Genomic DNA, 26,696 nt, shown 5'->3' with positions numbered 1-26,696 from the left:
TTGACAAGATCTGCGTAATGTCCTGCGACAATCTGCCGGTGATTTCCTTCGCATGAGTGGTAGCCTACCCCATATTCAAAACCAGAGTAGGCTAAGTTAACAAATATTGCCTAGGAAAAGTTATATGCGTGATAGCCCGGTGAGCGTCTCCGCTCTGCTGTGCAAACGAAATGCTTTGAGTGTTTTGTGCCACTTAAAATATTTCTAAATTTTGCCAGGGGGACTATTTTTCGGAATATTGAGATTTCGGAATATCGGGCTTTCGGAACACTGGGCCGTCTCCCCTGACCAATACCTGTCAAACTTGGTGATACTATTCACAACTAATTTGTCCTTCATTTTATCAAATATGATGAAATTTGGTATTGTGCCTGCGAGGCACGCGTGAGTTTAGTTGTGTTCAGTTATCTGGCGCTGAAAAAAACGACGAATAAGTACTGTTAAATCAGAAAGCAAATCAGCTGTCACTCGGCTATTACCTGACCAATACCTATCAAACTCGGTGATACTATTCACAACTAATATGTCCTTCATTCTATCAAATATGATGAAATTTGGTATTGTGCCCGCGAGGCACGCGTGACTTTAGTTGTGTTCAGTTATCTGGCGCTGCCCTCTAAAGACAGAGACGTGACAGGTGGATCGAGATATTTTCCCGTAAATACCTTTACCTAAATACCTTTATAGACAACATCGATCATACACTCCCATTGCACTCAAACAACCACACTCAAACGAGGAGATATTGTATCAATTAGCCTATTATGTATTGTATTAATTGCACAGAGTTCCAGTGGCACATGCAGCCGTACGCACTGTGCGTACCTTCTGCGCGTACCTTCTGCTACGCGAGAAGAAGAAAAATATATCATGAACGCATATTTATTAAAATGGGGAAACTATAAAATCGGAGTACAGACAACTAATGCCCAGCGTTGACGATGCAGATACAGAGCTGGAAACAGCTAAATGAGTTACGCAGTGAACTTTATCAAGCCCTGGAAAGTTCGGCAAATTTCTAGCCAAACATTCATTGCGTCCTGAAGGTCTTGTATCTATCTACGAAAAGACTGACTGGACTTGCTCTCATGAATATTCACACAGATTTGGAAATCGACAGCGAAGAAGTACTAAAACAATTTGATGCAACTGGCAGAAGGGCAATGCGTTTAGGCTGTAACCCATTATTTGCGCGCGTGTGTGAATGTGCGTGCGTTTCTCTCGCCTTTTATCTTTCACCTTTGAATAATGTAACTTATAAACACATCGGCCTGGCAGAAAGAAAGAAAGAAACAAACAAACAAACAACCCAAGAGGCAACACGCATTTCTGGACCGATGAACAGACGCGATTCATGCTCAATCAACTGTTGTTGTTATTGGTAGTGGTGAAGAGGTCAAGCGGAAAGGGCTGTATCACCACTAGTTGTAATAAAAACAGCGCCACCTATCGTATCGGATATGACATGCTTTCGGCCAATGATTCGATTTATTCACTGCCATGTACATTGGGATAATAGCACCTACCCTCGAAAGAAAGCATAGTCCGACTAAGCAAAGATTCGAATTATACCATCATGTAAACACACTGACTGAACCACCCGCCCCACCCCACCCCCCGCCACACACACACACACACACACACACACACACACACACACACACACACACAGCATGGTGCCACCATGCTTCATTGTTGGGATGGATGGATGGACGGAACGGCCAAACAGTTCAACATTTTGGTTTCATCAGATCAGACCAGAGAGTCTTGTTTCTCACAGAGTCCTTCAGGTGCTTTTCTGCAAACTCCAAGCAGGCTGTCCTGTGTCTTTCACTGGTGGTTGTGGTGATGGATGTGCAGGCAGCTCCTCTGACCTCATGGCTTGGTTTTTGCTTTGAGATGCATTTTCAGCTTTGAGACCTTCAGTATATACAGTATATAGACAGGTGTGGGCCTCTCTAAATCATGTCCAATCAATTGAATTGACCTCAAAGATGATCAAGAGAAATGTGAGGCACCTGAGCTAAATTTCAAGTGTCATAGCAAAGGGTCTGAATACCTACTGTCAAGGTGATATTTCAATTTGACCTTTTTAGTACATCTGCAAAAAAATTCTAAAATCCTGTTTTCACTTTATCATCATGGGTTATTGAGTGGAGATTGATGAGGGGAAAAATTAATTTAAACAGTTTTAGCATAAGGTTGCAACATAAGAAAATGTGAAAAAAGGGGTATGAATACATTCTGAATGCACTGTACTGTAAAAAAGACCTAGTGGGGAAATCATCTACTATCCTATACTGATTTTATTACACTCAAAACTTAGTCATTAGCGTAAAGTTAGTTGCTGACCCAAAGCACAATTTTGGTACAACATGCCTTGCTGAGACCTTTTATCTAGTCTCTAAAATTTGCGTCGTGGTAGGTCTTGCTGAGACCTTTATCTAGGCTGTAAGTTTTGGGTCATGGTAGGTCTTGCTGAGACATTTATGTAGGCTATAAGTTTTGGGTCGTGGTAGGTCCTCGGTGAGACCTTTATGTAGGCTGTAAGTTTTGGGGTCGTGGTAGGTCTCGGTGAGACCTTTATGTAGGGCTATAAGTTTTGGGTCGTGGTAGGTCTTGGAAGTTGGGAGGTCTGCTCTGCATCTGATGCATCTATACTCTACTGATGCATCTATTGCTCTACTGATGCATCTATGCTCTTCTGAGGCCTCTATACTCATAAGCTCTGCCTGAGAAAGAGCTCAGAGATCATTTTTGCCTGCACTCAACAAGCTGAGTCAAGAGTCTTACTGCATTCTACCTGTTGGCTTGCTGTTCGCAGGACATCGATGAGGAGATTGAAGCCGAGTACAACATCCTCAAGGGCTCTTTCTGATCACGCCAACGTAGTGAAGTTCTTTGGATGTTCTACAAGAAGGATGTCAAAAATGGAGACCAGCTCTGGCTTGCTCTGGAGGTAAGCAAACATTGTTATGTTTTTTGTTTTTTATTATTTAGACTTCTTGCTGGTCTCCTGTTTTCAACCGGTCCTGTTACTTCTGTCATCTCTGTTACTGCTTACAATCTGTCTGTCGTCAGTCACTGACTATTATGATCACACTGGGGGAGGTTACTGATGCCATGATGCCTGATAGGATTAAATGAGGGTATTGGGTTAACGTATCAGTCCGTGTTGATCAGTTGATTCAGGAATGAGGCTGTATCAGTCTCTTTGCCGGTGCACGCTACTGAGCCTTGAACTCACTCCACACACCTGTAATCCCTCTTTAGTCAATCTGACCAGCCAAGCATGCAAGGCGGAAAACTGATGCGTTGTGTGTGTGTGTGTGTGTGTGTGTGTGTCTGTGTCTGTGTTATATAACTGTCTTAGTCTCCACGGTGGGTCTACATCCCTTGCTGGAGATGAGGTAGCAGTGGGGGGATTGAACTCACTGCATGCTGAGAGAGGCAAAATGTACGTTTGGGTCGTCTTGGGCTATGCTCCATATCCACATTTAGACGCCTACCCCCGTGTAGTTTGATAAGATTAGCCTGAAACGTAGAGACTGTGCTGAGGTCAGGTGTCATCCTGGGGGGCGGCCTGCCACATGGGGGTGAGTGGTGTGGCCTATCGTCAGAATGTTTGCACAGGGGTAGAATAATGAATGCTTTGTGAACTTTTTCGCAGCGGCTTTTGGCTACAGCTGTAAACTTTCACAGTGTTGTTTATCCTGGGCAGTCTTGAGTGGCAGCAGTGAACATTAGACCACACCAGTGTAGAGGCCAGTGTTTTTAACACTGTAGAACACACACAGTGTAGAGGCCAGTGTTCTTAACACTGTAGGACCACACACAGTGTAGAAGCCAAAATTTTTAACACTGTAGACCACACACAAGCTGTAGAAGCCAGTGTTTAAACACTGTAGATCACACACCAGTGTAGAGGCCAGTGTTTTTAACACTGTATGACCACACGCAGTGTAGAAGCCACATTTTTAACACTGCAGACCACATACAGTGTAGAAGCCAGTGTTTTTAACACTGTAGACCACACACAGTGTAGAGGCCCAGTGTTCTTAACACCTGTAGACCACACACAGTGTAGAAGACACACTTTTTAACACCTCGTAGACCAACACAGTGTAGAAGCCACATTTTTAACACCCGTAGACACATACAGTGTAGAAGCCAGTGTTTTTAACACTGTACAACACACAGGCCTAGCTTGCTAAATTTGTAAACATAATAATAAAGGCATGAATAAAAAAAAAGGGAATTTTATTCTGTGTGTGCCTGATAGAATGAATGACCATCAGATGTGTTTGGCCTTGTGAGTTGGAAATATGACTAATACATGACGCATTCTAATGTGTTGCATTTGGCCCATTGTATTGTAAAAGAACAGTTGGCCTGTGGTTCGTAGAGATTAGCTCTAATTGTATACGGATAGCACAAATTGCTTCAGTGCAGTCAGTCCAATCCAGCTGTGGGAATTCTACTCCCTCACACAGCCATCAGTCCTGACTCCTGACTCAATCTCCTGAAAAGGAAAGCTTGAAAACAGATTTCATAAATATCGGACTCACTCTGACATTGCTTTTCCATCTATGAAACAAAATTCATAGGGCACACTTTGCATTTAAAGTGGTGGTATTTTAGCCATAAAGTTCAAGGGTAACACTCTTTCTTTCAGACGCGGTTAGAAGGCAGCGTTGCCCCAGAAGCGTGTCCCTGTTTCCTCATGTTCCCCTGGTGAGCGCTCTGAAATGTCAGGTGCTTGACAGCAGAATACTGGAGGTCAGCTGGGGGTCAATCTGTGTCAGAGCAGCGTGTTGGTCGGGGCCAGAGTGGTGGGAAGAGGTTTTTTCTTGGCTTGTTCTTCAAAAGTGACCTCTTGAATGTGTAAGGAGTACGGCAGGCAAAAGACTTAAACAAAATCTAAACAAAACGTCACAGTCAGAGATGGAGGACAAAACTGATTTGTGTGTGTGCGCGCGCGCGTGCGTGCGTGTGTGTGGATACACTTTCATGTCCAAGCCAAGCCAAAATGTAACTATAAAGCACACATTCTCTCTCCAGAGAATGTATGCCATAAATGAGTCAGACCATTTTGCAGATCCCTTCTCTGCACTTCCAGAGCGCACAGTAACCCCCCGTGTAAAGGCTCTTGAAGTGCTTCTCCCAGAGTGTGTGGGAGCGCTCAGGCAGCTAAGTCTTTATGTGTGGCACGTTTCCTTTGCCGTTTCTCATTTGTTTTTGCAAATTCTCCCTCCCTCTCCACCCACGCATACACCCCACTCCTCATGCAAAAATCCCCAGTCCAAAATGCTGAGCTAATCCCTGAGCCGAGGGAGCAGCAGCAGCCACCACCACCACACCACCCCCAGCACCACCACCACCACCACATCTCCACCCCTCCACCCCCACCACCACCACCCTCCACCCCACTAACGCCACTGCTGTCTTTTGGGCTTTTGAGGGTCCAGTCAGGTACAGAGTGCAGAGGGCTGAAGGGGAGCCAGAGGGAGCGATGGCGTTAGTGGGGTGGTGGGGTGGAGGGGGCCCAGAGGGAGTGGTAAATTGCCGTGGTTCCTGTTCATCCCTCTGAACTGTAATTTTGAGTTCATTTCTTCTTCTTCTTTTTCTTTGTGTTATATATAGATATATTATTTTTATTTTTTTATTTTGTTTTGTAAGAAAGATTAGAGGAAGGCTTCCTTCGGGCTGCTCAACCTCTGATTATCAAGAGAACTTCAGTAAATTGCATCCACACACACACACACACACACACACACACACACACTCCTCTCATCAGCCCTGGCACAGGCTGCCCCCTCTCTTCTCCTTTTGTGCTCTTGTTTATAATCATAGCTCTGAGGGCAGGCAGGGAAGAGGCTTTCATCTGCCTCCTCCTCAGCCACTGCCCTTTAAGTAGCTCCCTTGTGTTCACGTCCATAGTGCCCATCCTCAACAAGAACCAATCAAAGAGCCCAATTACGGTTCATAAACCAGTCCTGGACCGCTGTAAGTGGGTCCACAAAAAGTGAGTTTCAGTTTAATTATTGTGCATCTAACAAATGAGACCGCTGGTCCGGCTCTAATTGTAGCTATATATTTGTCTAACTTTTTACTTATTGAGCTATTGGTCTTTTATAGAAACTAATGGCTTTTTTTGCCTGCATCCATGGCCCATTAGTTTTACTAATTAATATTGCAGCATATCATAAATACTGTGTTTTATTAAATGGCCAGTATTTTTCTGCCTTCATACAGATGAAAATTGTGTTGTGTAGTTGTTTTACCAGCTTGTTACAGCAAGTCTCTGCTTATTTTTCATCTGCTGAGAGGAAAACAGGGCTAGTATAGATGGATATATATCACAATATATAGTATATCACAAAGATGGGAAAAACTTAAGTACCCTATCACATTATGTGTCAGTAGACCATCACGACTTGTCATAGCATTTGTCTGCTTTTCTTGTATGAATCAATTGTTGATCAACTATTTATGTGAGGTTTTATAATATAAGGTACTAAACCTGAGCTTAATGCTGCCTCTGCGTGCTGAGAGACTGAATGTAATGCATGTTCCATGTGTTATTGCACTGTCAGACCACAGACACAAATCTTTATCATATTGAAGATCCTGTTTTTAAATCATATGTCTCACCTCCGGTAAAGTTCATTCATTGAATAGAACTGTGTGGGCATGTATTATTAAGCTGGTTGTATGAAATATCACCTCTTGATTGTCGTTTGACCTGACACCTTCATTCAGCGGAGGATGCTTTTGTTTTTAGCGTTTGAGTGATGAACTGCTGAAATCTCTCTCCTCGATCTAGTCCGTCAGTCACAGTTTTGCTTTGTCAACTCCGACAATGGACTCGCAGATTAATTGGGATTCAGTGCTTCTTCACGGAAATCAATTCCCTGTTTACGGCCCTACCTCGTCCTCTCTCACGCCACAGGGTCAAACATACCACCTCGTCACACAGAAGGGCTTTTGTCATCCAATCTGGTGTTTTGGTCTGCACCGAACATGATATCCTAAAGATACAGATGTGCTCAGCTATTCTTAAGTGAATAACATAGGATTAATGAATAACCTAATGATAGGGGAATATGAAACTCTGACTTTAATCAAGTATGTGTGTTAATCATATACCTTTGTTTGCTGAAACATGACTTTTCTGTTTCTGTATATATTTGATTTTTAAGTGCTGACGGTTCGAACTATGACGGTATGTGCTTAAAAGTGTACCTTCCGTGTGTGTGAAAGCAAGGGCTGATAAAAAGAACTAGTAGCCCTTCTTTTCTGCCTTGCTGATGCATTATGTTGCAAAAAGCATAGTAAGATAACCTCGGACGTCAGAGACCCACCCCGTGGTTATCCGTGCTGAGTTTGGCGTCAGAGAACGCTAACTTTTTCTTAATAAACCTTGTGTGATGTGTTTAAATTTGCTTCTCTCTCGTCTGCTGCAGTCTGGGAGTGAGCCCAGGCTCTCTCTCTCTCTGAGAGTGGGCCCGTTCCTCTCTCTGGCCTGCCAGGACATGGGTGAGCCCGGCAAGCTTGTTGTTGTTGAGTAAATATACTTTTTTACAACTCTGGAGTCCTGAGGTAACTTGAGTGAATTTTCACATAACTTGTTAATTATTCAACAAATACATATAATAATAAGGCCCAATGAAACCATTAAGCAGTGACTAATCTAAATCTAAATCTTCTCTTTGTGTTATTTTTATACCTGACACCTAGACTTATTGTGACATTACATTGCACATGCCTACAGTTGTATACATGTTCAGATTCTTCCATTGAACATGCTCTGATCTCTGTCATACTTCCCTGCTGTTGGCCTGTATCCCCTGCCCTGGTTTCTCTTGCCAGAGGCGTCCCGGCGGTGTGCTTCTTAGGCCGGACCGTCTCAGTTGTGCTATCATTAATTGACAATGAGGTTTAAAATGCCATTGTTTGTCAAGGCTTTTCATTGAATGTCTGGAGAAAGCAGACACCTCTCGCACCATCGGAGTGTAAATGATAAGGTCACCCAGACAAAGGGAGCGGCTCCCTCTAAGGAGTCTGTGTAACACGCGATCAGACAGGGCCACACACACACACACACACACACACACACACACACACACACACACACACGCACACGCACACACGCACACGCACACGAACACATGCAAACAGACACACCATCAGACATGTAGTCATTCATAGACAGTAGCACAGACACAAACTCACACAAACTCACACAAACTCACACAAACTCACACAAACACACACAACACACACAAATCGAGAGGATGTGTGATTAGATATCCAGACAAACCACAAAAGCCAACTGCAATCAATTTCATTCCAAGTGCCACCCCACTTAACCAGAGAAAGTACGCTATTGGATGGATGGAGAGTGCATCCATCTTCGTCTGGTGTCACTCAACTATAACAAGCACCTGCACTGCACCTGGGAAATAAGCTATGCAAATGTATGTGTGCACCGAATGGACCACAGACACTAAGTGGCCCTTCATCTCCGGGCCTCTGTGATCAGATGCTCTTTGATCTTCAGGTCTCCTTCAATGCAGAGGAACACCATGTCCGCGTGGCCAACTAGAATCATCAGTGTAAGACCATGTTTAGTTACCCCGGAAGTGGGAGTATTTTTCGGTGTTAATTTGCAACCCAACCTTGATGATAGTGTTGGTGAACAATCGCATTGGCGTTAGTTGCACCCTTTTGAAGTTTTTTTTTTTTTTGCAAAAGCCTTGTTGAAGGCTCGTCACAGATGGATCCCAGCAGCAGTCCTGAGAGTCGTGACTGCGGACTGAGTGCTTCTCCTGCTAGTATATAGAGCTTTGAGAGCCTGTGAGGCAAAAGCTGTGAGAGAGAGGGGTGTGTGGGGGGAGGGAGGGAGATAGAGACAGCAGAGGGAAATGAGAAGGACATAACGAAAGAGGTAAAAAAAGAAAGAAAAAAGACGCTTGAGAGAGAGAGAGACAGTGAGTGAGTGAGTGAGTGAGTGACATACATAGAGTGATGCATAATGAGGGAGGAGAGAGAAAGAGAAAGAGAGGGAACAGCACTCAGACTCTCTCTTCTGAGTGTATGTGAGGAATTATGTTGATGCCATGTCGTGGGCTGACATTAGCGGCACGCCACGTCTCCGGGAGCTAATCGGGGTTGATGAGCGTGAATGTCTGGATATAAGCCCATCTCACCAAGAGATTGAAAGGAGTGCCATTCTTGTGTGCGCACGTGCTCGCCAGGCACACAGGAACACACCAGCATGTGAGCAGGAACAGTATGAAACCCACAAACGAATTTACATTTGTTAGTCGCTCTGATCAACTCAGAAATACTCCTGAATGGACCTGGTCTCCCGCTGTCTCTCGTTTTTGGCCAGATGCATGCGGAAGTTTTGTCAGACTCTGTGTCAATGGGTACACACACCCACCATCCCCACCCCACACACCACACACACACACACACATTACAAACAAAAATACACAACACACACACTCTGCATACTTACAAAAAAATGCTGCATGCTTCTTCAGCTGGAGTTGAGCAAGAGTAGCAGAAATAACCGAACGACATTTGAATGATTGTCAGGAGCTCCACTGAATCGCCACCAAATCTCTTCCTGGCACCGGCTGCGGCGCTGCGCCGAGGAGAAGAGACAGCTGGGACTTAAGCCTGGCACTCGCGCATCAGTGACGAGCACTCCGCAGCAGTGCCGGCGCTGCCAAGCTTCACATGCCACGGACACACACACAACCCGCACATACATGCCCCGGTCAGGGTAACTGCACCCTGCTGACCGCTCATAGTCTGCCCTGTAGCAAAGGTCAGCATGATGGAAGCTCTAGCAGTTTGCACTTCTGGCGAGCTGACACATTTATACATCACATTGTATAATTCATAATTCATATTTAGTATTATGATACAGCAGTCTCTGTGCTCAGGGATGATTAGTTGAGGGTGGGGAGGGTAAAACAAGTGAGCTCTGCCACACTGCAGCTCTTTGGCAGGCTTTTATCCACGTGTCCAGCAGCACTTCACAAACTCTCCTGAATGGTTATTAATGGTGATGTCAGAGGCTTTCCCTCCTGTGTTTAAGAGCCTTGACTTCTGACTTTGACTAATGCTGAGGAACTGGAGCTCTGTCTCTCTCTCTCTCTCTCCTCTCTCTCTCACCCTCTCTCCCTTCTCCTCTCTCTATATATCTCTCACCCTCTCTCTCTCTCCCTCTATCTCTCCCTCTCTCTTCTCCTGTCAGCACTGTAACTTTAATGATGACAGGTGACTGGAGAGTGATTGATGCGAGCTTGACAGCAAATGCCACCGCATTCTTTCTAGAATCATGGGCAGTGGGCCTGGTTAGATGACAAATTTGCAGATTTTGCTTCATAACCTGTGTGGTGTGTTGTGTGTGTTGCTGTGTGTGTGTGTGTTGTGTGTGTTGTGTGTTGTGTGTGTGGTGTGTGTGTGGGTTCTAGTTTGTTAGACTGCTTTATGCTGCCCTGCGGTTGCCAGCTAGAACTCAAGTATTTTAGTGGTAACTCCCTGATGGAAGCATGTCACATGTGATCCAATTCTCCCAGATTGTGCTTCTTCTTCCTGCCTGATCTCCTCCAACCTCCTGTTTGCTCACGCTCACTTGTGCTGTGATATTATATAGAAAAATTAAACGACAAAGAGGTGAAATATCTTTCACGGCCGTTTTAATGCAACAACGTGATGAAAAGAGCACTGAAATTACACACCAAATTACCCAAATACCTGGCAACGACAGACTTCAGCCGTCAGGAGAATCGAGAAAATGCTCCCAATCACGTGTTACCCTCTGAAAGCGAGCCGTGTCAGCTGTAAGTGGAACAGGCAATTTACTGTCCCCGTGGTTAGCTCAATTAACGGCTGTAAACGGCCCAGACAGGGGGAAGGCAGAAACAACTTTTACAGTGACGTACGACCCTTTGGGCAGAATGCTAATGAACTACCAGAATTGGGGACTGGCATCTTTGGGAATACTTGACAAGAATCCCCCCCCCCCCTTAAAAAAACCCATTTATGCTAACGTTTCAGCCCTAATTTCTGATGCAAACTACCCTGCCACCTTAATTACTCAAATCACCTTGTACTTCACTTTGCTTGGTTTAATGAAGATTTGACATGGTTGGCGTGAAGGATAGCTGATGAGATGCAGCCATTTTGTTTGTTTTTCTGGGGTTTTTTTCTGTTGTGTTTACAAATTGTTTTCTTTGGTGCGATTGTAGTGTAAAGCGTGTTTGGAGAGCTCTCGACAGGATACCAATTTGATTCTCAAAGTGCACATCACTGCGCCTGCCAGCCACCTCTACCTTCTCTCTCTCTCTCTCTCTCTCTCTCTCTCTCTCTCTCTCTCTCTCTCTCGGGAGACGTGCCGTTTTCCTCTCTGGTGCCACGCACAATTAGGCAAACGGAAAGGTTCCCCCTAAAAAACACCCAAGAGTCAGTAATGCTCACGATCACTCACTGTTTGATTTTTCCCTCCATTTTTAATGCCAAATAAAAAAAAACTGTGCTGTAGTTTTGTAGAGGTAAAGTGTCTCAGATGCAAAAAAACCAAACATTAATTCCTTCCCCATTTATCAGTCTCTGTTGGTGTCTGTCTTATCACTTGGCTGTTGATATTTTGCTGTAGAGATAGTAATGGAGAGAGAGAAGGGTAAATAGAGAGGGGAGAGACAGACAGAGAGAGAGAGAGAGAGAAAGGAGAGGAGAAGAAAAACAAACGTGTTTACACTGAAAGTGACATTTTCTTTTACTTTCAGATCTTACCTTTGTTATCGACTGCTCTCCCCACCACATCTAATTTTGGGGGGAGTGGGGGTGTGTGTGGCAATTCAGTTCATTTTCTTTGTGGGGTCAGATTCAGGCGGACACAAAAATAGGGGGGTGTAGATGTTGCCATGGCAACGCACAAGACAATTTAGTTGTAATTTGGAGAGGGCTTAGCAGAGGACAAAAGAGCTGTGCTTCACCTCAGAAAGATGCTGGCAGCCTCGCAGACAGAACACACTCTGCTTCCACTTGCCACTGAAGAAGCACACCAAACTAGCACAACAGTTACAGATACACACACCTGAGTTCCTTTGCCATGTCTGTGTTGCTGTTACTGTTTGTGGTGGTGTTTTTTTTTATTTAGTGAGGTCCAGAGTACAAAGAAGCAGGCAAAGTGTAGATGGAACATATTATCCATATCCATATCAACATATCCATTCATCTTGTTAGCTAATGCAGAGATTTGTAAAAATAGAGTTGTTTTTGGGAGGGGTGGGGGTAGAGATTTGCACATCTTAAATGATGTCAGAGTTTAAGTCACATCAAAGCTCAGCAAATCCGTCTTATGAGAATTAAAATTTTTCCCTGGGGGATGATTTTTTTTTAACCTCCACCGATGACTGTGAAAAGATAAGATTTTCCATATCCAGGGATTGAATCGAATGCGGGGACATCCATCTCAGCATCTCGTGGGCTTTGAAGCCACCCTTTGAGTCATCATTTGGAAACAAAAGCTGGTTCCCCTGACTCAACAATAGGGGGCTTCTGTCAAGATCTGCGGGGGAAGAGAAAAAAAAAACGACTGTGTCCTATCAGTGCCTTTTGTCTCAGATTGTGGTGTGAATTTGCCAGATGTTGCTCAGCCTAAACCAGAGGAGGAAATCCCCCTTCGGCTCATATTCATCCCATCTTTTGTCTCCTCTAGCTCTGCAATGGCGGCTCCGTGACGGATTTGGCCAAGGGCCTGCTGAAGCGAGGTGACCGGATGGAGGAGCCAATAATTGCCTACATCATACACGAGGCCCTAATGGTAAGTGCCCCTCCCCACAAAGTGACTGTATTATTGAGTTAAAGCCTTTAATGACCCTTTTAAACAGACTCTTTACTCTCTACGCTCCTGTTACACAGACACACACATAAAACACAAGACTATACTGCTGGGTGGTGAATACAGGTGTAATTGGTATGGGCTTCAGCTATAAGGAGTGCATCCAGTTTCGTTTCACCACCGCAAAGTACTTTCACAGGGACTTATCTTCACAAGCCAATGGGCCTCCGAGGAGCTGTCTGAAGTGTGTGTGTGTGTGTGTGTGTGTGTGTGTGTGTGTGTGTGTGTGCTCTCACCCCTACAGGGCCTGAAACACTTACACATCAATAAGACCATCCACCGTGACGTCAAGGGCAACAACATCCTCCTAACCACACATGGAGGCGTCAAGCTGGTAGATTTCGGTGAGTTATGATAAAGTGCCTGTGTGTGTGTGTGTGTGGGCCAAAGATGGAGAATAACAAGAGCAAGAAATAAAATGGTAAATTGAAAGATGAACAGTCGCAGATTTCTCTGCCACACAAAGAGTGCAAAACTACATTTCCCAAAAGGGCCAAATCCATTACCAAGCGAATGTTTGCAATGCTAATCACCCCCTACTTTATCAAGGCCAGGATGCATTAACCAAAGTGGGGTGAGTGGACAGCCCTTAAAACATTCCCATTAAAAGCGCACGCTTCTCTCCCCGCCTGAGGTTGTTACGGGTGCCAGGCAAGAGCAGGTTTCCCCCCTCTCTCCGCTTGCTTCTTAACCAAATGAAGCTCCCTAAGTGAGTAAAAACGTGTGTAAAAACACGAGTCCTCATAAGTGAAGTGATTCAGCCTCCACCCCCAGAGTGACTCACTGTGCTCTCCTCCAGAGGGGCTGAGGAGACGACGAGGAGGAGAGGGAGGGAGATAGAGAGAGCGAGAGCGAAAGCGAGAGAGGATTTGTCGGGCAAAAAGAAATGATGACTCATGCATCAAAGTTAAGTCTCTGGCAAAGTCAAAGACAGCAGAAAGGCCGAGGCATCTCACTTAGCAGACTAGTAGGTTACCGACACAAACTATGTAAATACTCCTAAAACACGAGGAACACAGAGGAACACAGGCCTTCCTTCATTCAGATCTGTCCTCCTCACTCCTACTTCCATTCATTTTAAACGTAGACTTTGAGACCAAGTTTTCTAAAAGCAGTGCTATTCATTAAAAAAAGACTGTGATAATTCAAAGTCATGCTTCTTTTGTGAAGTGAACAGGTAGGATGGTCATTCCATCATCCTCGAGGAAGTGTCGAATCTGTATCTATCTGTATTTTCTGTAGGATAGAGCTGGACAGTCTTCCCCCAAAATGCAAGCATTGTGTGGTGCGGCGCAACCAATTGCCCTGAAATGATTGATGTTGGTTTTTTGGATCTACTTGGTGAAATGTTTTGAAAATCCTAGGCCACACCAGGTCAGAGTGTTTTTAAGGAATCATAACTGAATTATTTTCATGTGTACAAGTTTGTTTTTCACCTTTAATGACTACAAATATAGACCATAAATACATGGGGTTTTCATGAAAGGGGCATTTTGCTGGGAGTTAGATAAAACCTTCTAATTCCTGTAGTCACTGTAGACTGAACCCCTCTGGACATATCGTGGCATTCTACACATTTCTCTGTCTGTGTGGTCTGTGCAAATCTGCATAAATCCACCATGTAACGTTTTTACATAACCGGTATCTGCTAGCTGAGAGAATCTCTCCCACGGCGGCTAGAAGCCAGCGAGCTAATGCGGCATTAGCAGGTGTCCTACTTTCAAGTTTTATAGAACTTTTTAAGTCTGTTTTCAGTTCAACAAACAGAGGTTGGTAGATTCAATCTCTTTAGAGCTCGCTGAACCCTCTGATCCCGGACGACTGTTTAAACTATAAGCTAGCAGCATTTGAATATGGTGTGCGAGTGTGTAGTGCAAAGCTTCATGGGGACTGGTACACTGCAGTGTTCAAGTACTGCACTGTAAGACAGAGCCAAACAACATCAGTTGAAATAACATGATGTGTAATTTGTCACAACAGGGAAACTACTGCTAATCCTGATTAGCACTTGCTAACATAGAGACTCTAGGAAAGGACGTATAGCATCTCTTACTTGTGCCTGCGGCGACAAGCTCCATCACATCTTTAATCAGTTTGTCCATCCCAAATAAGTGATTGTCGAATTTGTATCACTGATAATACAACAGCTGTTTTTCACCTGCTGCGATATGATCAGTGCCTGTGATGTTGCTAACGCTGTAGCTTATTACATGTTGGTGATAATGTGGGTGAGAAGTGGTGAGGCTGTGAATTTATAGCTTAGATGTGAAAAGAGATGAGAAAGATGAGGGATAAGGGGGAAATGTTTTCACTGAAGTGACCTTGTATTTTCAGCTGTGTATTTGTTGCAATGTTGGGCTCCAATTTACTTTCAAAGCAAAGTTTACTCCTCAGAAAGTAGGGGACTTTTGTCAAAACAAAGTCAACGCTGAAGTGAAACAGAGGGCATATTTATTATCACAGACAGGCCTGGTTCAGTCACTGGGGTGGTCTAAGACCTTTTTGTTAGGCAGTTATATAGGATGTGTGAGTGTTTGTGTGCATACATTCTACATCTGCATGCATAGTTCCTTACATATGGGCTTATGGGGAAAATATATCATAACTGCCTGTATTATGTATTTGTGTGTGTGTGTGTGTGTGTGTGTGTGTGTGTGTGTGTGTGTGTGTGCGTGTGTGCGTGAGTGTGTGTGTGTAAGCATGTTTGTCATGGCGTGTTGATACTTTATCCGCATGTTGGAGCTCACACTATGCTACAACGAACCAGATCCTGCAGTGACTTATCGTTCTCAGAATATGAAAAAAAAAGAGAGAGAGAGAGAGAGAGAGAGAGAGAGAGAGAAAGAAAAGACTGAAGGAGGGGGCTGCTCTTCTCTTGCCATCTCTTCATGAATATTGTAATTGACAGCGTTATCTTTCTCTGGTGATTATTAAGTGTGGGCCCCAGGGGCTCTGAGCCAAACTAATGTAGCGGAAAGGAGGGATGGCCGCAGGAGGCTTTTTCTGTGTGTGTGTGTGTGTGTGTGTGTGTGCGAGAGAGAGTGGGGGTTGTTGTGCTGTGCTGTGTTGTGTTGGTGTGTGTATGTGTGTGTGTGTGTGTGTGTGGGGGGGGGGGGGGGTGTATGTGTTTTTGTATGTGTGTCTGAATGTGCGTGTGGTTGCAGCTGTTTTGCTTTTTTGCCAGCATGCCTGTAGCAGTAAGCTCCTGGACAGTATTAGTGTGCATGGTCATCAAGGGTTTGCATGTCTTCTTGTGCACGGCCCGGGTGCTTGTGTGTTTCAGAACATCTGTGTTGTGTGAGACTGCTTGGTGAGAAATCCCATTTCACCGCTTCTACCTTTCAGCCTCTACCATCTGAGGATGATTCATAAATCCTTTCAGAGAGGTAGGAGATTAAAAAGGAATCTTTCTTCACTCCCCCTAAGTGTTAAGCAATTAAAAGTGTCCACTCTCCCTCCATCCTGTCAACACAATTCAGGGAGAGCGCTCATTACATGATAGGTTGATTAAATGCCTTTGAAAAGAGCACAGAGAAATGAAAAGAGTCATGTTTGTTATTCCAGTTTCTCATCTCTATTGCATTTTATTTATGACTTGCTGGCTATCTGTGCTAGCTAGCTGTGTAGCTTGATAATAGGACCAAGCTTGATGTTTACTGTTTGAGATGCCAATCTCAATAAATAAAGCTACTGTTAGCCATATGGATTTGAGAAAGTTAAGGCCATCATTGTATTGTTTAGAGGCTGTATTTAGCTCTGTGTTGTCGTCCTGACAGTAAGACTAGTATAGGTCTCCTTTAGGTCCTGCTCTGCCCTCCTCAGCATAAACTGGGCTGACACTCTGTCCTAATCTAATCTGATTGGTCCAATCTAGTTAATCAGTGCGATCTGTCTAGAGGGAGCGTAGTCCCAGCCATGTGCCAGACCTGCAGGCAGTGGGACAGACAGACACACACAGAGACACGCACACAGACACGCACACAGACACGCACACAGACACGCACACAGACACACGCACACAGACACACGCACACAGACAGACGCACACAGAGACACGCACACAGAGACACGCACACAGAGACACGCACACAGAGACACACACACAGAGACAGAGACACACACACAGAGACACACACACAGAGACACACACAGACACACACACAAGTGCATGAACACACAGCCATGCTTGCACAGGATCAGAGCGCTTGGGAAGACCCCAGTATCTGAGATGGCTTCGGGCCCTTGTAGAGCCTGCTGTTTCCCCGGCCCTGTTTACCAACAGCACCCTCCCTCCCTCCCTCCCGCCCGCAGCTACAGCACCCTCCCTCCCTCACCCCTCCCTCCCGCACCAACAGAACCCTCCCTCCCGCAGCTACAGCTACATGAATCATCTGACATATTGCGCAACCGCCACAGAGCCGGCACAAGATGCTTCAGATGCACACGCCCCGGAGCCCAGCCGTGGAGCCGTCACGAGACGGAAAGCCCAATCTGTGGAAAGCTCCCCTAACCTCACAGGGCCTATTCACTTGGGCCTAACGAGGGTTCCAGAAGCTTGAGGCTTCAAATACTGACACTGATCAAACATGTCAGGAGCACTTAAACAAAGAACAGACAGTATGCTCTACGTATAAATATGCACACCATTCAAATTCATAGTCTGTATACTGTCGGGTACACATACATAAGTTGTTGCACACTCCAGCTTTTTCACACATAGCCACACTTAATCATACACTGCAGACAGTGAAACATAGCGCCACTCATTCCTGATTACTTTGGCGGATGACTCAAAGCAAACTAATTAAGAACTGCTGCAGCTGTCCTCGTTTAAACAAGCGTCCCCACAATACCTCATTCTGTGCCTGGCCTCAGGGTTATACAAAACCATTTGTACTTCAAAAACACTTTCATTTTTTTCAGTGTCATTTGCCTGCAACCAATCACAACTTTCAGTGTATGTGCAGGTCTAGTTTCATACTTGTGTCCGCAGTGGCAACAGCATTCACCACCAACAGTCTGCAGGCTTCAAAACTCAAAGAACTTCCCTCAGAGTTAAGAAAGAGTTTAAAAGTCCACCATTTTCACACACCTTCTGCTCCAACTGCACTACATTAAGGTCCTTCAGAAGCTGTTCCTTTTGGTTGCGTTGCTGATTTATGTCTGACTCTATTTTGGGGGGTTCTGTCTTTACACAGGTGTCTCTGCGCAGTTGACCAACACGCGTCTGCGGAGAAACACGTCAGTGGGGACTCCGTTCTGGATGGCGCCTGAGGTGAGGTTCTCCCCATGTCACACTCACTCCCTTTGGCTGGTCCCTTTGTCACACTCACTCCCTTTGGCTGGGTCCCTTTGTCACACTCACTCCCTTTGGCTGGGCTGCAGAGACTGATCTAGGATCAGAGGTAAGGCGCTTAATGTCTCCTTTGGAGGATGGGAGTTACTTGCATGCTCCAAGCGCTGGAGGTTAAATTGGGGGTCCATCTCCTGAGGACATGCTTTGTAACTCATAAACCACACCATTCCTTTTCCTTCCAAATGATTCATGGTGCACAGAGTCTGGCATCACTACTAGCCTGCTGTACTTTAATTTGACTGTCAAAAGCGTGACATAATCCTTCCATTTGAATTTGCTGATAGGGCAGTTGTTGTGTCACAGAGCTGGCTTTGCCTCCACATTTACATGTCATCAGCATGGAATTTGGGCAGCCATCTCTGCCTAGCACTTTCACCCGAAAAGCAAATCGAACACAAATTTCCGTAAAGGTGGACCAATCACAATCACAGCACATGAAACGCATGGCCAGTTCCTTTGGTTTGACCTGTCCGTCACCTTTCGGTCCTCTCCAGACATGTTGCAAATCACATGTAACGGGCTGGATTATCGCAGCTAGACCATGGATCAGACAGAAGAAGCAGAACACCTTGGCAGTAGCTTGTCACCTGTGGCTAAGGGCAGTTTGCCTTTAACACTGCGAGTGCTGTCACTGCTAGATGAGCTATACAGGCTCTTATTTTGGTGGTTTTGAGAGTAATTGAGCTCTTCTAAAGGAACTCACTCCACATGGACATCGGTAAGACTTCATCATATGCCGGCATTCTGACAGTGTTGATCTGTGTGTGTGAGGTATTCACCTGTTCTCTTTTTCCGAGTCTCTCAGATGTCAGAGGTCAAATTAGATTAAATCCCGATGTAAACTTCAGTCAAGCCTGCGTTGATTGTGAGCAGGAAATCCTTTATCAGTTATCTTTTATTGCTCGCTTGGGTATGTTTCCTGTTTGCAGAGGTAGATAGCGGCTCTTCTGTTCATATTTATGTTTGCTTTGCATGGTGTGAAGAACAGTTTGCTGGATTTGTTTAAAAGGTAACTCATAAATAGGCAACCTTGACAGGGTTTCCAAAGGAGAATAGTAACACATTGCTTTGACATCAGACCTTCTCACTCAATGGTCTCTACAGTTTATTTCTTTCCATCATAACTGTTATTGAGAAAAAATAGTGATTTTAGTGAAATGGAATACCTATTGATTCTGTGCTGCACAGACTTTCCAGCGCTGAAATGTTTGCTGAAATGCACAGGGAGAGGCTGCTCCAGATTGACCTTGTGTAAAGCCCTGTTTACTGTTGACCTTGTGTAAAGCCTTGTTTACTGTTGACCTTGTGTAAAGCCTTGTTAACTGTTGTCAAATATTGTTATGCTGAGCTCCTGGGCAGGTGGGGTCGGCTTGGCACAGTCTCTTTGAGTCCTGTAGGAATAAAGAGGTCAGCAAGAAGTGGAGATTAACATGCCGTGTGTGTGTGTGTGTGTGTGCGCACGTGTGTTTGTGTGTGTGTGTGTGTGTGTGTGTGTGTGTGTGGTGTGCACACGTGTGTTTGTGTGTGTGTGTGAGTGGTGTGAGTGTGTGTGTGTGTGTGTGTGTGTGTGTGTGTGTGTGCGCACGTGTGTTTGTGTGTGTGTGTGTGTGCGCACGTGTGTTTGTGTGTGTGTGTGTGTGTGTGTGTGTGTGTGTATGTGTGCGCACGTGTGTTTTGTGTGTGTGTGTGTGTGTGTTTGCGCACATGTGTGTGTGAGTGTGAGTGTGTGTGTGTGTGTGTGTGTGTGTGTGCGCACGTGTGTTTGTGTGTGTGTGTGCACGTGTGCATGTGTGTTTGTGTCTGTGTGAGACAAGAGATTACATATTCAGAGCAGGGGGTGGTTTGCGGTGTGTGTAAGAGTACTGTGCTATGAGGGTCTAACCAAGAGTGTGTAAGAGTACTGTGCTATGATGGTCTAACTGAGAGTGTGTAAGAGTATCTGTGCTATGATGGTCCTAACTGAGAGTGTGTAAGAGCAGTGTGGTATGATGGTCTAACTGAGAGTGTGTAAGAGCAGTGTGGTATGATGGTCTAACTGAGAGTGTGTAAGGTTGTGATCTTGTGTGTTGGTGTTCTGCAGGTCATAGCGTGTGAGCAGCAGCTGGACTCCACATACGATGCCCGCTGTGATGTCTGGTCTCTCGGCATCACCGCCATCGAGCTGGGCGACGGTGACCCGCCCCTTGCCGACCTCCATCCAATGAGAGCGCTTTTCAAAATCCCCCGGTAATCAGGCCCCCCCCCCCCCCCCCTGCACACATCTATGTGTGTTCCAGAGAAACAAACACACACACTCGCAGCATAATAGCTTTCAAATGAACACGCGCTCTTACATATCTCATTGTGTCATGGCTCATTGCTGCAGGTGTCTGAGTGTTTTGTCGGAGAGATGTTTGTGCTGCGGTTAGCTGGGGCCCTTCTCATTAGGGAGCTCAAAGTGAGACAAACACAACCCAACGCTGCTCCGCTTCTGTTGCCAGACAAAGATGATAGGCAGACAATAAGAGAGAGAAAGGAGGAAGAGACTGAAACAGAGAGAAGTGTGTGCTTTTATTCTTAGAGAGAAAGGAGGAGGAGGAGGAGAAGGAGAGAGAGAGAGAGAGAGAGAGAGAGAGAGAGAGAGAGAGAGAGAGAGAGAGAGAGAGAGAGAGAGAGAGAGAGAGAGTAGTGTCTTTTGTTTTGTTCTTGTCCACCCACCCACCTGTCTGTGAAGGTGAGGCCTGATTGTCTGCTGTCCTCTAGAGGGGCTGCCTGCTCTGGTTATCAGCACTCAGCATCCTGCAACCAAGCTAAACCCTGAATGCAGAGTGACAGTCACACAGGGACACACATGCATATACATACACACACACACACACACACACACACACACACACAAACACACACAAACACACACAGATACATGCAGATATATAGAAAATACAGAGAGTGCATGGACCCCAGAATGACAGACACAAACACAGCAGGGTTGTAAGCATGGTGACAGTCCAGTGCCGTCGTCACTGTGCTGTGTGTAAGTCTTTGTGACTGATGGCCTGAATGCTGGAGGGGCTTCCTCTATGAGATGCTCCTATTTTTTATATCTCTCTCTCTCTCTCTCTCTCTCTTTCCTTTGGTCTCTCCCTTCCCCCCTCTGTTCCTCCTCTTCTTCCCACTATCACAAGACACACAAACACACACACACAAACACACACACACACGCACGCACACGCACACGCACACACGCACACACACACGAACATGAACATGCTACTCAGCAGTCAATCAACATCCCTTTCATTGACTGAAAGACAGAGCATAGAACTTGCCACTCAGTTTCTCCTCCTCATCCTCCTCCTTTCTCTCTCTCTGTCCATGTGAGGTCTGTGTGTGTCGTGTGTATACTGATGTGTGAAACGAGGACTGCTGAATAAGGCCACACACACACACACACACACACACACACACACACACACACACACACAAACACACACACACACACACACACATAAACATACTCACACCAGATAAAGACCCGTGTAACAGTTACCCATATGAAGGCAATCCACAGTGCAATTGATCATTGAAATTGATGTGACAATTCAGAATATCTGTGATTGATCTAGTAAGACAGTGCTACAGGATATTGGATAATGCCATACTGCCATTGAAATGGAGGTCAAATAACTGTCCCTGGGGCAAGACATGCGTGTATATAACTAGGCTGTGTTGTGCTTAGCTGTTATGGCAGGTCAGTGGTGGTGAACAGAAATGGGACAGATCCTGATTACAATGAGGAAGAGACTGCAGTGTAGGTCTCATATGAGCAGGATATTCAGAAAAGTATGCCTTGCTAAGCATATAGTCAAGGATGCTGCAGTGGGATGAGGTTTCACCCCTTTAATGCTGCATACAGAGAGAGAGATAGAAAGAGAGGGGGGTGGGGGATAAAGATGCTGGGCCAAGATGCTGTAACACAAATTGACCGTGTGCTCTTTCTCTGTCTCCCTCTATATCTTTCTCTTTTCTGATTCTCTCTCCTTTTAAAATTCTGTCATGCAACATTTCAGCTTTAACTTAGTATTTTTCTGCGATGCCAAGCTCTGATAGTCTGGGTAATACTTAGTCTGTCCAACCTGATGATAAGGCAGAGGAAAACACACACACACACACACACACACCACACACACACACACACACACACACACACACACACACACACACTTAAACCGTCTGTGTGTGTGTGGTGGGGGATGGCCCTGACGCTCTATGTCTGCTCTCTCTGGGCGGCGTGTGATAACAGGGTGATGTATGCCCCCCATTTGGGCAATTAATCGCTGTCAGACGGGGGCAGGAAAGTGAGGCCCAGATTTATTGTAGCGGCGGCGATCGCAACACAGCGAGCGAGCCACTCTCCCCCTCCTGAAGAGCACAGTGAAGTGGCCCGGGCTAAAAGGGCAGTAAATGAGGTCTAATTAGCCCGACTGCTACTCTGGTGCTGGGCGCATTGTGTCCGGAGAGAACTGTCATGTTTAAGTGGGAAGGATGTTGTTGAGTCCTTTGTGTTGGGGGGAGGGGGGCTTTTCGATGTTCGTGATGGACAGTTGAGTTTTCCGTGGGGAGGGTTTTCCCATGTGTGTGTGACTGTATTTATGTATGAGTGTGTGAGAGACACAGAGAGAAAGAGAGTGTGTTTTTGTGCATGCTTTGGATATACATGACCCTCTTATGTTGAGAAGGCATGATTATCTTATCCTTCTATAAATCACCCATTTGCATGTGCTGCTGATTTGATTGGTCTGAGTTCCCCGCTCGTCTTATCTTTCCATTAATCAGTAGCGTTTCTCCCCACAGGAACCCGCCCCCAACCCTCCACCAGCCTGAGATCTGGTCCGCTGAGTTTAACAACTTCATCGGCAAGTGAGTACCACAGGGCGGAGTGTGTGTGTGTGTGGGCGTGTGTGTGGGTGGGGGAGAGAGAGTGATAAAGAGTGTGTAGCATTGGAAAGACAGAGCTTGAGAGCCAGAGTTTGTTGTGGTGTGCCCTCAGGGTGTGAGAGATGTGTGTGTGTGTGTGTGTGTGTGTGTGTGTGTGTGTGTGTGTGTGTGTGTGTGCTAAAACGTAAGTGGGAGTGAGAGTGAAAGAGTCAAGGGTGTATATGGGTATGAGATGCTCTTTGTATATGTTGTGATGTGTGATATCCTAAAGGTAGGTATTGGGTAGGCAAATGATATATAGGTGTGAGCAAGCCTACACGCACACACACACACACACACACACACGCACACACACACACGCACACGTGTTCCCAAAGGGAGGGTTTATAATCATAAGCGCGCACATGGCATTTGTCCAGACAGATAATTGAGTCAGATAATTGGGCCCATTAAGCATTCAATCAGTACAGTGGCCAGCATACAAAGCCTCCGAAATTACGATAATTGCGGCCATTACACCGTTACACCATATACTAGACTGAATAGATTAGAGATCCCTGTTTATGTATAGAAAACACCTCTCTGAATCCCCTGACTTCATTGGTCTTTCAAGTGCAGTAAACTAGCACTAGACAGGACATCACACTTTAAAGGTTTAGCACCTAAGTGTGCTCAGTCATTGGAGGGTTTCGGTTACTATGGGAACCAGCCATGTGGCATCTCCAGCTCAGGCAAGTGGCTCCTCATAGTTTTGGTTCTAGAACTATAACCTCTGTCTAGGTCTATATCATGCCGCCCTGGTGGTGGTACCGTACTATATCATTAAATGCAGGCCTTCGTTTGTCCACTGTACCAGAACAGGTAGAACAGAACTCAACCTGTGATGAAAGCTCATGCCTCAGTGTGTTACCCTTTTTAACATGTAAACGCGTGACACCGCATCCTGTGCTAATTCCCAAACGTGCTCCTCTCTCTCCCGTGCAGGTGTCTGATCAAAGACTTTGAGCTGCGCCCCAACGTGACCGACCTCCTGCAGCATGCCTTCATCAGGCAAGCCGTCGGACGGGAGAAGGTCATCCAGAAACAGCTGATGGAGCTCATCGACCTAAACCAACAGATGGGCAACATCGAGAAGACCAGGTAGAGCAAGGGAGACAGATAGGAAGAAAGGGGAAAAGAGTAAGAAGGGATATTGAGTGCGCTGAGAACCACTGGCTTACAGTGAGTGGACACGGCTGCAGTGGCCTACCTGTACTCCATTGGCTTACAGTGAGCGGACCCTGCTGAAGTGGCCTAACTGATCTCCTTTGCAAAGAGTCAGGGGCACTCTGATACACCGAGTCTCTGCTACCCTAAGAGGACGTACTTGTGAGGACACTGATATTTAACACACTAACCCTCAGTGAGAGGAATTACATGTCATCCCCACAGAGAGGCTTATTCTCATGAGCTGTCCATGAGCTACTTTATATCACTGATGACGAAACTGTGCTGCTTATATCATCACATCCTCTGAGAGATTGTGTTCTTATGTCCACTAGTCTGCTGCTTATATTATCACATCCTCTCTGAGATTGTGTTATTGTGTCTGCTGTGCTTCTGACTGTAGATTATTGTGGAATGGGTGCTTCTTTTTTTTGTTTTTCATTGTGTAAACTATGAGGCAGACAGCCAGACAGACACACAGACACACAGACCCCCACACACACACACACACTCACACATACACACCTGCAGAGGTATATCGATATCCTCCTGTGCCTGTAAAAAATTAACCTGATTTTTGTCATTTAAGCCAACACGGAAAGCCAGACAAAGATGCAGAGGGTAACGACAGGTATGGGATATTGACTGCAACAAGAACCACTAGAATATTAGAGGTCTACTTACTTCCACCAATCAGATCCCTAAACATAGATGTAGCCCCACCCCGGACCCAGTGTCTTCAGCCAATCCACTGATTGCAGTACTTGAATGAACATAGAACCATTTCCATGCTCCTGTGCTGTCTTCAACATTTGTATTTTGTGTATTCTTAGGGACATGTGTTTTATGTGTTTGTCAGACACATAAAGACAGTTTACTAATGTGTTCTTCAGTGATTAAAGCAGCATTATGGAGTTTTGGTCTAAAACTAGCGAGCTACCTACCCTACAAAAATAGGAATAAACCTTGCAAACACCACCAACAGCTCAGTGGGCACTGACAAAAGCTTGCTAACATTCAAACTGGCATGTTTTGGCCATAATGTTGGCTATGTCATGCTGTGAAGGCTTTCTTACATATTCGCAGGGTGTTCCAACCCGAACAACAAAACTTCATAGTGCATAGCCTGGACAGCTAGTGGGTCCGACAGGCTTGTTTATCTGTCCTTTGCATGACCATATACCATTAAAAATAATTTGAAGATATTGCCAAAAGCAAAAAGATACGTCAAAAAGTGCCACATTGTTGCGTAGTGTTGCGTTAATAATTGATTACAACACTCTACACACTACAACACTCACTCAGCTCGCTGTTGATAAGTGACACGGGTGTCACATATATCAAACCGTTTGTGTTGACAAACAGCAACATTAATGAAAGATCGCTGTTTTTTGAGCCTTTTGCTTGACTGCTTTCATATTAACATGCCCAGCTCTGAATTATTCTCTAAACGTCATGTAATAATAGTGACATCTCAACTCCTGTACTGTACTGTTAGATACACCTCCTTTTCCACAAGTGAATCAGTGAAGACTGACTGAGAGTGAGCCTTTTGAGTGGCCTCATCACACTCAAGGGACAACAAAAGTTCCAGAACGTTCTGTGTTCCTTCCCTAGTTCAGCAGGGCAGGCCAGGGCAGGGCAGAATAAACACCCTGACCCTGGCGTGAATGTGTTCGACCACTACTCTGCGGCCCGATGGGAAATATATTGACCTCTCTGTAAACAAAACACACCTTTTCATGTGCCGGGCCATGATGCCACCTGACCCGGGCCTTCCCTGTTCAGAGCCACTGAACTCAATAAGGACAGGAGGTGAAATTCTGTACATGTGATTGACAGAGAAAATGAGAAAATCTCTTCTAGAATGTAGGCAAATTCTTCACATGACTAATAATGATAACATTTTAGCAGCAGTTAAATACTGTTTCTGTTAACTACATCCTGGGAATCCCTTTCAGAAATGCCATGTCATCCCCTGTGTAGAGGCTCATCTTTCCCCTCGGTTAATGTAATTAGACTGAAAATACGAAGACACACACACTTTCATTCTGCACTCCTATTTTAATTGCAATGTTGATATTGCAATATCAATATCAAAAACTAATTGCAATGTGCACATAAAGTTAGTGTGTAGGGTGTCTTCGTTTTGTCTGTCCAAATTGATTTTTCACCCTTCACCCCTCAAACCCGTTGATATTCTCGTGTTTTGATTGTCCTTAATATAACAATGAAAAAAAAATGCAGGCAAAACACATTCACCTCTTCTCTCATTTCAGAATGAGTGTCATT

At 45.2% G+C, this 26,696-nt stretch overlaps 1 protein-coding gene across 1 annotated transcript in view; it reads left to right on the top strand.

Moving 5' to 3' along the window:
* The window catches only part of myo3a (myosin IIIA), a 62,018-nt gene that overhangs the window by 7,483 nt on the left and 27,839 nt on the right, over positions 1–26,696 (top strand). Inside the window, 10 exon segments of the mRNA XM_031583879.2 lie at positions 2,825–2,866; positions 2,868–2,904; positions 2,907–2,959; positions 12,743–12,847; positions 13,170–13,269; positions 18,124–18,200; positions 20,362–20,507; positions 23,115–23,180; positions 24,183–24,338; positions 24,994–25,035. Of these exon segments, the coding sequence (XP_031439739.1) occupies positions 2,825–2,866; positions 2,868–2,904; positions 2,907–2,959; positions 12,743–12,847; positions 13,170–13,269; positions 18,124–18,200; positions 20,362–20,507; positions 23,115–23,180; positions 24,183–24,338; positions 24,994–25,035 (824 nt within the window).

The sequence above is a fragment of the Clupea harengus genome, chromosome 17 (assembly GCF_900700415.2).
Source record: "Clupea harengus chromosome 17, Ch_v2.0.2, whole genome shotgun sequence".
Lineage (NCBI taxonomy): Eukaryota > Metazoa > Chordata > Actinopteri > Clupeiformes > Clupeidae > Clupea > Clupea harengus.
Note: the sequence above shows the minus strand (reverse complement) of the source record. Positions and strands in the feature narration are given on the sequence as shown.